Source organism: Ambystoma mexicanum, chromosome 11 (genome assembly GCF_040938575.1).
Source record: "Ambystoma mexicanum isolate Mex_15411 chromosome 11, UKY_AmexF1_1, whole genome shotgun sequence".
Classification (NCBI taxonomy): Eukaryota; Metazoa; Chordata; class Amphibia; order Caudata; family Ambystomatidae; genus Ambystoma; species Ambystoma mexicanum.
The window spans coordinates 221,439,684-221,453,527 of NC_090934.1; the positions used below are offsets into that span (position 1 = coordinate 221,439,684).

At 46.9% G+C, this 13,844-nt stretch overlaps 1 protein-coding gene across 1 annotated transcript in view; it reads left to right on the top strand.

Annotated features, from left to right (window-relative positions):
• The window catches only part of LOC138503289 (trophoblast glycoprotein-like), a 36,550-nt gene extending 31,945 nt beyond the window's left edge, over positions 1-4,605 (top strand). The window contains exon 2 of the mRNA XM_069622893.1: positions 188-4,605. Within this exon, the coding sequence (XP_069478994.1) occupies positions 188-1,019 (832 nt within the window). The 3' untranslated portion in view covers positions 1,020-4,605. The remainder of the gene's footprint in view (positions 1-187) is intronic.
• Positions 4,606-13,844: the final 9,239 nt, after the last annotated feature.

Below are 13,844 nucleotides of genomic sequence, written 5' to 3' on the forward strand. Positions count from 1 at the left end.
GAGCAACACAGGTTTGATCCCCAGGTCCACGCTTAGAAACCTCTGGATATTAACCTATCATATCATGTCATGCAGCAGAAGGTTCCACATGGGCCTGTGGTAGCCCTGTTCATGGTCATTAAGAAGGTGTGTTGAAAGTGGGGATGTATTGTATTTCATTCTTTTCATTACATATTTGTCGTTCCAGGATTAACATGGTGGAGTATCAGGCGTTCGCTTCTCTGCCCAACCTGCGCTTCCTGGACCTCAGCAACAACCTCCTGGCCTACGTTCACCCCGATGCTTTTAACCCAGTCAACAACTCCATCCAAGAACTGGGCCTGAGCCGTGCCCTCTACAACTCCTCGGCCATCCAGCATGTGGCCACCTCCCTCTCCCGCGGGGGCTTCCGGCACCTGTCCAAGTTGGAGCTGGCGGACAATGCCATTGTGTACCTGCCACCGGGCATGTTTGTCGGCATGAGCAACCTGCGGCAGTTAGACCTGAGGAACAACTCCCTGGTGGACATAAAAAATGGCACCTTTGCCGACTTGCGACTTGACTCTATTGACCTCTCTCTGAATGCCCTGAAGACCTTACGGACAGGTGCTTTGGGGGACCTGGGTGTACAGGCGAGCCTCCACCTCTACCTGAAGGAGAACCCATTTGTCTGTAACTGCGACATTGAGGAGCTGGCTGCCTGGTTGAACGTAAGCACCCAAGTCCAAGATACAGAGCAGCTGGTTTGCGCGTTCCCTGAGGACCTTCGGAATGTGTCCTTGGTGGCCTTGGCTGAAACCGAGCTGGACTGCCATGCTGTTGAGGATGTACTGCACCCATCCTACGTCTTCCTGGGTGTTGTCCTGGGCATCGTGGGAATGGTCTTCCTCTTTGTCCTCTACCTCAACCGGAAGGGTATGAAGACGTGGATTATTAGCATGAGAGATGGCTGCCACGACCTCATGGAGGGCTACCACTACCGCTACGAGATTGACTCTGACCCCAGGGTCACGCGGGTCTCCACCACCTCAGACATATGATGGTGCGTCTTGAGCGTCTTCCACTTCTTGAAGCGTTATCTCTGGAGCTTCTTCCCATAGTTGTCTGTTATTGCTCGGGTTCTTGAGATCTTGATGACACTCTTTCGAGCAGGTCCACCCAGGTCAGGCAAAGATGGCCGACATGAAGTGACAGTGGGATTGGCTGCCATGGGATGCTTTCAGGCAAGCAACTCTGAGGTTTTCTAACTTTGTTGTCCTCTCTTGGAGATCCATCCAGCCCTTTAATCAAGGTTCTTCCATTCCATGTCTTTGCCTGTTCTGAAAACAATACTTTCTTGGAATGGGTTCCATCTGCTGGAGGTCAAACACCAATCCAAGACCATGGCCAAGGAGCTCAGTGGCTTCTTTGGGATGAAGACTCTGCACAGGTGGAGCTGTGTTATCGGGACCGTGGAATTCTCTTTGTGGAATTATCTAAGCAATACATCTCACACCCACAACTTGTCTAACCAACACAGCTGACACACATCTTTTCTCAAACTAATGAAACTTCAGTTCAATTGTTGCCAACCAACGCAGCTTGGGATCATATGGTGTCCAGCAACCTAGCTCAAACACACTTAAAGGCAAACGCTAAACCTTGCAATCTTACTACCCAAGTCTGCTTTAACATCACCTGCTGCCAACCAATGCATCTCTGATACACCCAGTACAACCTAGATAGCTCTCGATCAGCAATAACGATGTCGATCTCTAGGGACAAGTAAATACAACACATGGTTACCATGACGGATTCCGAAGCCCCAAGAGATGCACAGTCGTGTCTTCTACAGACCCATTCGCTGAACCTGGTCTTCCTAGGCCACCGCTCCTCTTTTCAGACTCTGTGCTGCTGTCCGTTAGCCTCCTGTCTAGTCCTGGTAGCAGTGGACTAAACGGAGGATGTGTACCTCACTGTGCCACATTTATCGACGACCAGACCTCTTAGAAATGCCAGTGTGCACTGCCCAGGGGTCAGATCAGCAGTATTCTCCTGCGGGCGGGGCGATCTGCCAACTGGTTTGGACTCCCAAAAGGGGGCCACTCATTGAAAGGGACAGTTTTTTGGACTTGTGGAATGATATCTTGTTTTCTTGCTCGTGCCTACAGGGATGTGGGAATTGCACGATAGACGCTTCTGCGTCAATCGAGCCATTGTAGGGGGCAGTACGGGAGGCATGTCTGTGGTTAAAAAAGGTAACTTTTGTGTTTTTTTTGTCTTTCTTTTTAATGACTAAGGGATTACATGATAGTCTGTATATAACGACCTTTGGAAGCCTCAAATGAATGCAACCTGCACGTGCCAACCAATACTTTAGGACAAGTGCACTGACCGTGGCATTTACCCATGCATGGGGCTGATGGACAGATAGATCTGCAGTGCCCCGTCAACCTCCTGCTACACAGTTTGCACACGATCGCCGCTTTGAGAGATATGCATGTGTACCCAGCACACTCTTGCCTATAGCGTCCATGATTGCATGCAGGCATCCAGGTCTTCTTGAGACGCAGGCATAGATGTGGTGCCCACCGGCAACCCCTCTGACAGGCCGAGATGCCTTGAGCCCACAGGAGTGTTGAAGCAGCCATGCACGCCGCACACATGGTACCTTAAGGAATGCTCTCCCTTACATGCCACAATGCAGACAGCATGCACAGGCCTGCAGGCGATCCCCCTCATTTCCAGGCAAACCTGCCTACTGCACTGCACTTCCCTGGTGGGAGTTCCAGTTGTCAAGTTGCAAATGATTTTTACAGGATCCACTTGTGACTTGTGGGTTTCTGAGCATTGGAATGCCTTAATCCAGTGGGATAAACAGGCTAAGGAAATTCCATTGGTTAAATACAAATAACAACTGACCCCCATTGGAGCTTCTATTGGTAAAATACAAATAACTGACCCCATTGGAGCAGGGGCGTAATCACTATTCCAGCCGTGCTCCTCCATGCGGCTTATGGACTTTGTATGTGTCTGGGTAGTGGGAATGTAAGGGGTCTCTCACGACCCTTTGCTGGGGGGGGGGCTATCATTATATATTCTGCTACAGCACTGCGCTCCAATTGACCGCTCTAGTGTGCCAATGATGGGATCCACTCGGATGTCTCCAGCGGAGTCCCGTGAGTGTCTTAAAATGTCATCTGAGAAGCCACTTGAACGGGTCACCTGAAATTCTCCCCAGTGCCTCCTCCAGCAGGATGCTGTGAGGTGTCTCGTTGGCTGGTCAGATGGGCGTGCCACTCCCCAGTGTCTCCTCCAGCAGGATGCTGTGAGGTGTCTCGTTGGCTGATCAGATGGGCGTGCCACTCCCCAGTGTCTCCTGCAGCAGGATGCTGTGAGGTGTCTCGTTGGCTGGTCAGATGGGCGTGCCACTCCCCAGTGTCTCGTCCAGCAGGATGCTGTGAGGTGTCTCGTTGGCTGATCCAGATGGGCGTGCCACTCCCCAGTGCCTGCTCCAGCAGGATGCTGTGAGGTGTCTCGTTGGCTGGTCAGATGGGCGTTCCACTCCCCAGTGTCTCCTCCAGCAGGATGCTGTGAGGTGTCTCGTTGGCTGGTCAGATGGGCGTGCCACTCCCCAGTGTCTCCTCCAGCAGGATGCTGTGAGGTGTCTCGTTGGCTGATCAGATGGGCGTGCCACTCCCCAGTGTCTCCTGCAGCAGGATGCTGTGAGGTGTCTCCTCATTGGCTGATCAGATAGGCGGCCACTCCCCAGTGATATTCCAGGCTTAGCTGTACTCCTGTTACCAACCCCCGCCCCCCCACAACCCCCCCCCGCCCAGTGCAGTTCGCATCAGGACTAGTGCATGAGGTAACCTAGTTCTGTTGAGTAGGGAAGACACAAATGCACGAAGGCCATTTCGTGAAATTGACGGGTGAGTAGGTGGTGCACTGGACTGTAAGGTGGCGTCAGAAGCTGCACATCCAATTTTTTGTTCAAATGAAGGAATTAAATTAATTTTCTGTCTAAAATGTTAAGTGGTGTTTCACGTACGAGTAGTCCTTCCAAGTGGAGCCTGTGGGGTGATGTGTGTGCATCGGGGTGGGTGGGCAAGTCGAAGTGAGAGCTTGATTGGCAGCATGAAGTAAAGCAGCAAGCAAAACAAGATGGCCGACGAAATATGCACAGTAATGACTGGGAGCGAGTGGTGTATTTGAGGCAACTGTAAAGCAGGTCTTTATTTAGAGTGAATGGGGAAAAACATTGCAGCACAAAGAGGAGGGAAGTAATGGGCAGTTTTATCCTAATTATAAAGGCGCCTCAGGCAATAAGTTGGGGAAGAGCCATTATCCCAAGCAGCAATGACCCTTCTCGGGATATATAAGGCGATTAGCTCATGCTGGTAGTAGCAAAACAAGTTTTGGAGTTTTCGTGCTGAATCAAAAAATGATGCTGGAATAGTGAGAAAAGTAAATAGACAAACTTAGTTAGTAAATTAAATGTGGTTTTCTTTTGTAGCATTTAAATAACATTGATGTCTTTATAAGTGAAGTATTTTAATTTCAACTTGGTTGAACTGGAACATGTTTAACATGAACATGCATGAGCTGTCATGTAAAAGTAAATGGTTTCTCTATAAGAAAGTGAAAGCATTTTCCAGTGTTTTTCTCTTTCGTGTGTGAATTTGCACGTTGCAGCAAAAAAAAGCTCCTCCCAGAGGGGCGAGTGTCTTGTTGAAACAAAATATTGCCTGGTTTGCTTCTGAAAATAGAATGTTCAAAATTCAGTCCATACCAGTAGTTATTGACTGCACTCTAAACATTTTGATTGTCTGAGAGGAGGTCAATAACGATTTCCATGTGCTCATATTATTTGAATTCATCTCTTTATTTAACATTTCTTTAAAGCACGGTCATCGCCCGTAAGTACCAGAACACTGAACATTATTATTTCTTTTTCAAACTACAAAATGAAAAAAACACTGCAACAAACCTTCATTTTAACCAATTTGATCTGCATGAACTATAAAATGAGAAGAAAAGATATCCCTTTTTAACATAACTAACATACTGAGTGCAGTGACGGTGTGGTTCACTGTGATCTATAATTGAAAAAGAGCGACAAAAATTGAGCCGTTCTGCCTGGATTGCTGAGCAACATTAACTCTTGAGAAGGTCACCCGAGAGCCCAGACATGCTTCAGACTTGTTGGACTTCATCAGGGACTTAAAGCTTGGACCCAATTTCAGGCAATACGCTATAAATATCGAAAGGTGATAGCTGGAAACCTTTGAATCCCTCGGTTAGAAACATGGCCAATCTTGATTTACATATGAGCGGATCTCTTCTGTAATGGCACAGATAGAATATAAAATGATAGACTAGACGCTCACCATAGGGATTGTTAGAGGGGGGTCTGATGGTTCCATCTATCTCATTTTGTGTTTGCAGTGCAATCTATTCCAGATCCTATGGCAAAGATCATGGGGGAGGAAAACCCAGAATTTTAGACAACAGCCCAGAAGAAACACTGTAGACATCCTTTCTAGCAAATATGGGCCATTGCTATTACTCGTGATGTACCTTCAGGAACAGCCGTCCACCTGGACTAAAATCGGCCCAACCCATCAAACACTTCTGCAAGAGCTTTCTCTTTCAATAAACCTGCACTACCCCTCGACAGTGGTGGAGTTGGTGGGTTGTATTCACCCCCTTTGGGTCTCCATTTAGATCCCAAAGCACCTCCCCCTTTGCCACCCACAAAGTAGGGCAATGGTATTGACTGGTGTACTTTGATGGCCTATTTGCTCAGTGGTGGAAGTGGGCGGGAACTAAAAGGTGCAACGTTCCTCTACTTTTTGCCACCCTCAGCATCGTTCCTCAGTGGCAGGCAAAGGTCACTTTTGTTATTTGCTGCCTGTCTTCCTGGGGATTTGAACCTGGGCCCTGCTGGGACGTTATGTCTCATCTGGCTTCCCTATCCTGCTTTTGTTCATTTCATTAATCTGGTTGGGACATAAAGCCAATTCCCAAGCCACCAGATAGACTTGAGCCCACAGTGGTCAGTGTTTGTCTTATATCCGGGGTCTTCAAACTGACTTGCCAGATGTTTTGGACTTTGACTGCCATGATCCCTCGCCATTGACTATTGTTTTGGTATGCCAGAGAACCAGGGGTTCGCACAACAAAATCACAGTTCAACAGAGTGCCCAATGCTCATCGGACCCTCCCCTGGCAATGACAGAGAACTCATGGAGTTAGAACTGTCTTTTACTTTCCAAACAGACAGAGATCATACAGGAAATGCAAAATCTCCAGCAATCACGAATCCTGAGCCCGAGTCACAAGCTTTTATCACGTTTATTTGTTTGTTTATTTTATTTGTATAGCGCACCAAACCCGTAGGTAACTGGGCATAAGCAGTACAGGTAGGCGTTAGGCTTAGGTTACAGATATTTACATATATAGCTACTTAGTTGCAGTATTTGCAGGTAACAGGGCAGTCAATGTAAGGAGAGCAAACAGCAAAATGAGTACATAGAGGCATCAGCAAAAATAGTCGTACAGAGTGGATACTGTAGCGTGTAGTTTGATTAGCACATTGTTTTTGGTAGTAGGTCCTAGGGTGAGCGTCGTTGGTTCTCAGCCATTTCTGGATGTTGCGTCTGAAGCTAAGGTCGGTTTGATCAGCACGGAGTGAGTCAGGGAGTGAGTTCCACGTTTGTGCTGCCAAAACTGTGAAGCTTCTACTGCCAGATTTGGATAGGTTGAATTGTGGTACTTTAAGGCAGAATGAGTTAGCAGTTCTGGGCGGGCAATTGGTGGTTTTCCTGACTACACGGTTGGTGAGGTAAAGTGGGGCGGCGTTGTTCAGGCATTTGAAGGTCAGGGAGGTTGTAATTAGGATTCTGTCCTTGATTGTCAGCCAGTGGTTTTGTCTTCTGAACTCGGGTGATTTTTGTTTGGGATAGTTAAGGCCATTCTTAGGGCATTGTTCTGTTGTGTTTGTATCTTATTTAGGATGTACTTGTTAGCTCCCAAGTAACGGGCATTACAGTAGTTTAGTCATGAGAGTATAAGGGCGTTTTCTAAAATGATACAACTAGATGAGGATAGGTACGGCCTGCAAGCCCTAACTAATTTACAAGTATATGCTGATGCGGAAGCCAAGGAGTTGACTTGTTTGCTCAAGGTTTGAGTGGAGTCGGCGTAAAAGCCTAAGGATTTTACTTCCTTTACAACCTTGATGGTATTGCCATCAACATTGAAAGATGAGTAATCAGAGTTAAGTTTTTTGAGGTTGGCCGTGGTTCCTAGAATCAGCAGTTCAGTCTTATCGTCATTCAGGCAGAGGCCATGGGTGGCCATCCATCCCTGAATGAGGAGATAAATTCTGTTCAGAAGAGCCGTGTCACTAAGGTAGTTGCTCGAAAGGGGTATGAAGATCTGGGTGTCGTCTGCATAGTTGGTGTAGGTGACACCCAGATTATCCAATTTGTCAAACAACGGCTTTGTGAAAATGTTGTACATTGTGTGAAAGACACATGAACCTTGTGGAACGCCACATGTTATAGGGATTGGGTCTGCTGAGTCTGAGAGGAAAAGACTTGCAAGGTGCTGTTGTTAAGGAATGATTGGACCCATGCTATTGCGTCCTTAAAGAAGTGATCCGCCCGTAGTGATGTCACAATCCCCAACCCTTCCCACAAAACATAAGAACCGAACCTATTGGGTAGCTTGGGTAATAACACCTATAGTGATCCCCTATATGGATTATTGGATTGGTCTTCCCATGTCAGGTGGGTTCGCCTGAGACTTCCACAAAAACAATCTATTACAATGTTGCAGGGTCGCAGGACAACCATTGGCCCTTGCACCAGTCCAAACCACCCCAGGATTTGAGCGTCTTGATTGACTACAGTGGGACTCCCCAGGCCTTGGACGCTGCTCTGTTCAGAGTGCTCAGTGTACCTTTTCAAGGTAATGAGAAAAACTGTGTGTCCCCAATGTTACCACTGATATAGCCACCTAGCCTGGGAGAGTGCCTGCAGGTTGCAATGTTCGGTGGACAACATGTGCATCAACTCTGTCTGTCTTTCTAGGAATGGCTCTGCTTCTCACCACAAGTATAAGGCCATGTTCGGGTCGGCTGAGTCACATGGTTGTGGACGACAAAACTGAGCTTTTCCATCTGTAATTACTGAGGATTTTATTCTGTTATTTTGCAGGTGGCTCCCTACCCCTGGAGCCAGGTATCTTCCACCCGCGCTTATCCTTGGCTGCGAGCACTGGCTCTGTGCTTACACTCTATCTACAGGAGTCTGCATCTCTTCTTCCATTTTCCTGAGGCTTCATGTGAATTCACTACAGTCATTCTATGGTCTCCCTATATAATGTATTGTTTTCTTTAGCGGTTATGAGTAGTTGAGCCCTTGCAGGTTCCCTATATGTTCCTGCAGGTCCATATGGTTAGTTGCAATGAAGCGGTTGTAAGCTCGCTCTGGGTGAACCTTTCTTTCTTGCGTTTATGCGTTTGGCTAGTGAAAAAGGAAAGGATTCTGTCAGTATGTATATGCATCTGTCCTCTACCTACAGAACGGTGTATGCATGTTCTTCGTGTGTCTCTGCGTAACTTTGTGTAGGGATGCGAGTTTACTTCGTGACTAACGCTCCTATGTCGTATTGTCACTAATGATGTCAGCAAGGCTAGATATTTACCATTAGTCAATCTGGTCCAATGATGAGGCACCTGTATCCGCAAAGACATCGGCTGGATAGGGTTTGAACGGTTGTCTAAGCGAATATCTGTTAACATATGTAGGATACACTGGCCCCCCCTGGGGGTTGGCCAAACAGCAACTGGCATCTCTTGTTTCTCATCCTTTGGGCTGTGATGCGTATAGGGGACACGAGTGCCATCCTGTGGAACTTCCCTTCATTATGATATGATATATGTCATTTATAACGTGCCTGTACCCAAGTGTTTCTAGGTGCGTGGGAAACATAGTTCCACTACCTTTGTATGTACCCAGACTTTGCCGTCTGTGTTTTGGGGCACTGATCAGTCCATATGGCTATGAGTGCAGGCAAATTCAGTTCTCCATAGTAGAAATCTCTGTTTCTATTCCCCAGCACACATCACCTGCGAAGAATGGTAGAGGCAATTTGTGTCCCTATAACTTTGGTTTTGGTAAGTTTGTGGGTACTTCCATGAAGTGTCCAGGATAGGCTGGTGGCAGTGGATACTTTTTTACATTTTAATTTGTTATAGTCTTGTGCACGTTTACTCCACTACCAAAATACCATATACTCTAAAATGGCATGAGATTTTAATCTGTTCATTGTTCATTTTGTGGTTTGACCTTCTTTCCGCCCTGGAGTGTCCCGAATTTCAATATATGGTAAACCCTTTCCTGGAGAAACCCCCATCTTTCACAGGCAAAGTAGCAGTATGTGTGTGTGTGTTTGTGTGTGGCTGGATGTGGGGCTCTGTGTGTCTGGAGTCAGTCCGCATTCATGCCAGAGTTTGTCTGTTGCTGTAGTGTAAATTTCTCTTCTTTGAAAGGATGGTGAACTAAAGACTGGTTGAGACTCTAACCTGGAATATAGGCCAGCAGATAGAGACTCCCAGGACCCCTGTTGTTCGTGCATATTAAGAAGCTTTGGGTTTTCACCCTAAATTACTAGGGTAATCCAGACATGGAACCCTTGCTCACTCTTCTTAGAGAGGTACAGCTCCACCTCACTGACGAGGCCCAACCAGGTCGAAACACATGTCTGGGGTTGCTGTTGGTACTCTTGTTCAGAAGAGAATTGTCTGGCATTTTGGTGCTGGACTGCCTTTGGGCAGGACAAAGGCTGATATGTAGTGGACATTTCTCTTCTGTGAAAGGCTGGTTAGCTAAAGACTCTGGTTGGGACTCTAACCTGGGATATAGGGCGGTGAGAGACACTCCCAGGACCCCCCTTGTTTGTGCTTCCTAAACCTGGCCTTCAGTGAGCTGGAAAGCCCATCCTTGCTGCTGCTGGTGAGTTTGCAGTGAGTGCTGCATGCATTAAGAAACACAGGAAGCAATCATGGGATACCAAACAACTTCCAATCGAACACAAGCATGGAGGATCGCGATACATACTTGAAAGCTGGTTGCACTTGGACAAAAGTCAGTTACATTGCATATGACTGACTTGTTCACACCTTACTAGCCTTTCAGGGTCATCAACTACTGCACACTCTCTAGGTTTTGAAATAGGCTAATCCTTATCTGGCAACATGCGTGGCAGATTACAGGCCAGGACGTTAATTGTGGGATGCAGACTTGTGCCATAGCCAATACTGTGGTGGTGATGTGTGTTGCTGGGTACCGGTTCTCCTCTTTGTTCTGGGTTAGCTCGGTGTCTGGCCTCTCCACGCTCATCACATGGCCTTTTCTCTCGAGAGTATTCTGGCTACTCACACCATGTGCCTAAAGGAGCGAACAACCTAAAATGGCAGGTTCTACGTGTTTAAGGTTAGCACTGTTTCAAGAGCCAGGCCTTAAATGTGTCCGGGCTCTGCACACGGCAGTCTCCAAAAATATCCATTGAGCTGGGGCTCTGCCAGGAGTTTCCAAATAGACTTCCTACAGAGCAGTCGAGATCTCCATGGCTATGCATTAGAAGGTCCTGTTTTTGCTTGGAATTCTGGGACTTGTAGTTTTCCTAAATTTAAAATGAGAAAGTAAAAACTACAAGCCACAGAATACATATTCTTTAAAAAAAAAAAAAGGGACGGTATAACCCTGTCACGCATGGCCACAGGAAACCTGAGAGCTCTGTTTCCTAGCCAATAGCAAAGATAAGTGCCAATACTGCTCTTCCTCCATCGATGCCCCGATCAGCCATGTTTTTATCTCCTCATATGGCACGGACATATGTAATTAGACCATTTATTTTCTAACACCATAGGTAGATCATGAAAGTGCAATATAAAAATACATGAATGCTTGCAAAATATTATACCAAAGACTTTTAGAATGCTTTAATAAAATAAATACATTCGAATCAGAGATTTCCTTCAAAGTAACCGAGGGGTTGAAACGTGCATTCACCTATTTTGATTTCTATTTTATATTTGATTACATTTTTGTAGATTTTTGACCTCCCAACTGAAATGCGACTTTGAGGCCACTCTCTTCCTTACATGGCTGGCAGTCCTATTAAAGGTTTCTTAGCTATTTGAGGTCCTGACACCACACCAAACTCTTCTCAAGATCCACCCTACAAATAACGCTTTAGAGCCCCCATAGATTTTCTTGCCCCACTTGAATCAATGGCCGGTGGTTCGTAGGTTTCTGGGAGAGCCATTGGTGGGGCGGGGCATTGTGCAAGTGTTGGAGGGGAGTTGGAGGGGCAGATATGAGTGATTCAAGAGGAAGAAGGGATTGAAGATTCACATAAGTAGCTTGGTGAGATTTCTGTCACCCCACCTTTCTAATCATGCCACTGTGAGCCAGGGGTGTAACACAAACTGTGCCTCCCCTCCCCCCCGTAAACCCTGCTGTGCCCCCCCTCCACTGCCACTGGACTCTCCCCCCCGCGCCCCTCCTGCTAGGCGTGAGTAGCATGGGGATCCCTGCACCGCGGGGGCTGCGTTGGCCTCTGTTACGCCACTGCTGTGAGCCTCTTTCGCCGGTTTGTCCCACTGCGAGACTCCCTCTCCGTGAATTAAGCAACTGTGAATCTTTGCCACTTTGGTTTCTGCTGCTGAGAGACTTTGCTGCTTTGGTCTCTTTCACTGGAAGACTCGGACCATTTCAATTGTGCTACTGTGAAGCAGGGGAGCCGATTTATACATTTCTTGGGGGGGGGGGGTGCCCAAATATAGCAAGTAACGTCACCGGCAGCTATATGACCGCATTTGCACGTAGTCGCCAACTTGGTGCAAGAGGGGTGGGGGAGGGCAGAACAGTGGAAACATTGGCTAGCATGTACTGCATATACTAAAGTCAAGTAAGAAGGAGGTTTAAGCCTTCCAGTTACATTCCAGTAGGACATCACTGCCCCTAATCCACCCCTCTATAATCATCCAGGTTGTAGTAGCCCTCAAAAGGCAGAGCAACACAACTAGGATGGGAGAACGAAATGCCATCCCATCCTGTGAGTGTGTCAAACCTCAGAGCAAAGACTGTGGGTGTGACTCCTACCTTGGAGCACAATCGCACTAATTTGGTGCAAATCTCGCAAGTGGGAGCATGGGAATCCATCCCCTAAGTGTGTGTGGGCTGCAGTCCCCGGATCACATGCTCACTTATTCAGTGTGAAACTTTGGCCAAGGCTCTTTGGGCAAGCATTCAGGATGGGTCTCACACCTATAAACAGTGTGATATATTGAGTGGGCACCTCACTCCTTGGAGCATAGTATCACCTGTTGCTGGTAATCTCACAACTGAATGTACAGTTTCACTATTGGTCATCTCAGTGACCCCATGTATATTAATGGAGTCAGTCTCCCATCTGGGAAGACAATTCTATTTCTGTTAAAACACTCTGAATATGGTATGGATCTATAGATTGAGAAAACTGTAGTGAGAATTCAATGTGTGTACAGGGGTGATAACTTGTGTCTGAGAGAGCTCATTCTTTCATTCAGGAGAGATAAAGGGGTAACATCCCCCCTGTATGTGGTATCGGGTTCATTTTGCCCTATGGCCCCTCACACCAGAATGAGTGAGCAGGTTTTAAGACCCTGCTGATTCTGATATCTTACAGGCTCGAGCCTTCTATCCCTTGCCCCATGACGGCTTCCAACATCCTGAGCGGCAGCTTATGGACAGCAGGCAGCACGGGACATGCTTGTTGCCAATTGAATGTAGCCAGATCTACTATTTAGACACTGGGAGAGTGCCATGAATCCACATTGGTGGGGAAGAAGCACTCAACATACAGAACACAATGGTATAGTGTTGCGGTCCTGCTGAGAAATGACAATTTGGTCTGTTTAAATGTAAAGCAGAGTGGCTTAGAAGTACACACACTGTGCCATTAAAAATAAAGCGGCTGTGGTGGGTGGAAGTGCTGCTTCTGTGGCATCAAGAGTATGCAATTCCCTGCGGGATAGTGTTGGTAATTTCCTACTGAAGTATAGCAGTCACATTGAGAAGGGCCATTAAAACTGAAGCTGTCCAGTAGGCTGGATCAGTGCTGCCCCATAAAAGGTGTAGAAGCCTCTGTGGGAAGTGGCAGTACTGTCCCAATGGTGAGAAGTGTAGTATTTTCACATTAACTGTGCTTAAGCACTTTGGGTTATTGAATAGTGCTGCTACATTCTGACTAATTCCATCCCTTTAAATCTATTAGCTCTTGTAAAACCACAATAGTATTGAGTTATTCTGATGAAAATGAAGATGATATTAGGCTTGGTCAATAGTTCTGTATCATTAAATGTACTTCAGATCTTCAGAGTCACGGGAAGATAGCTCAGGGGCAACGTGCTCGCCTTGGAAGCAAGACGACACAGAGCAACACAGGTTCGATCCCTAGGTCTGTGCAACACAGTTTTTTCGATCCCTCAGTCCGCGCTTAGAAACCTCTGGGTATTACGTGCATTATAAATAACCAATAAAAATAAATAAATCTGCTGAGAAGTGCTGGGCCTTGTCAATAAGAGTGTAGCAGCTCAACTGAGAAGTGCTGATGTTGTCCCATGTTAATGTTAAAGGATATTTGTACCACGCACAATCAAAACCGGAGTCGTCCCCTGGTGCTCTGGCGGTTCTGAAAAAAAAGGGAGGGAGGGTGAGTTAGTGGGAATAAGCTGAAAAAGTGCAAGAGAGCACTGATGTGCTGTTGGCGGCCTCAGCCTGGTGGGTCCTTTCTCTGGGCTTGTTTTTTTTTACGGTTGGTAGTCGTGT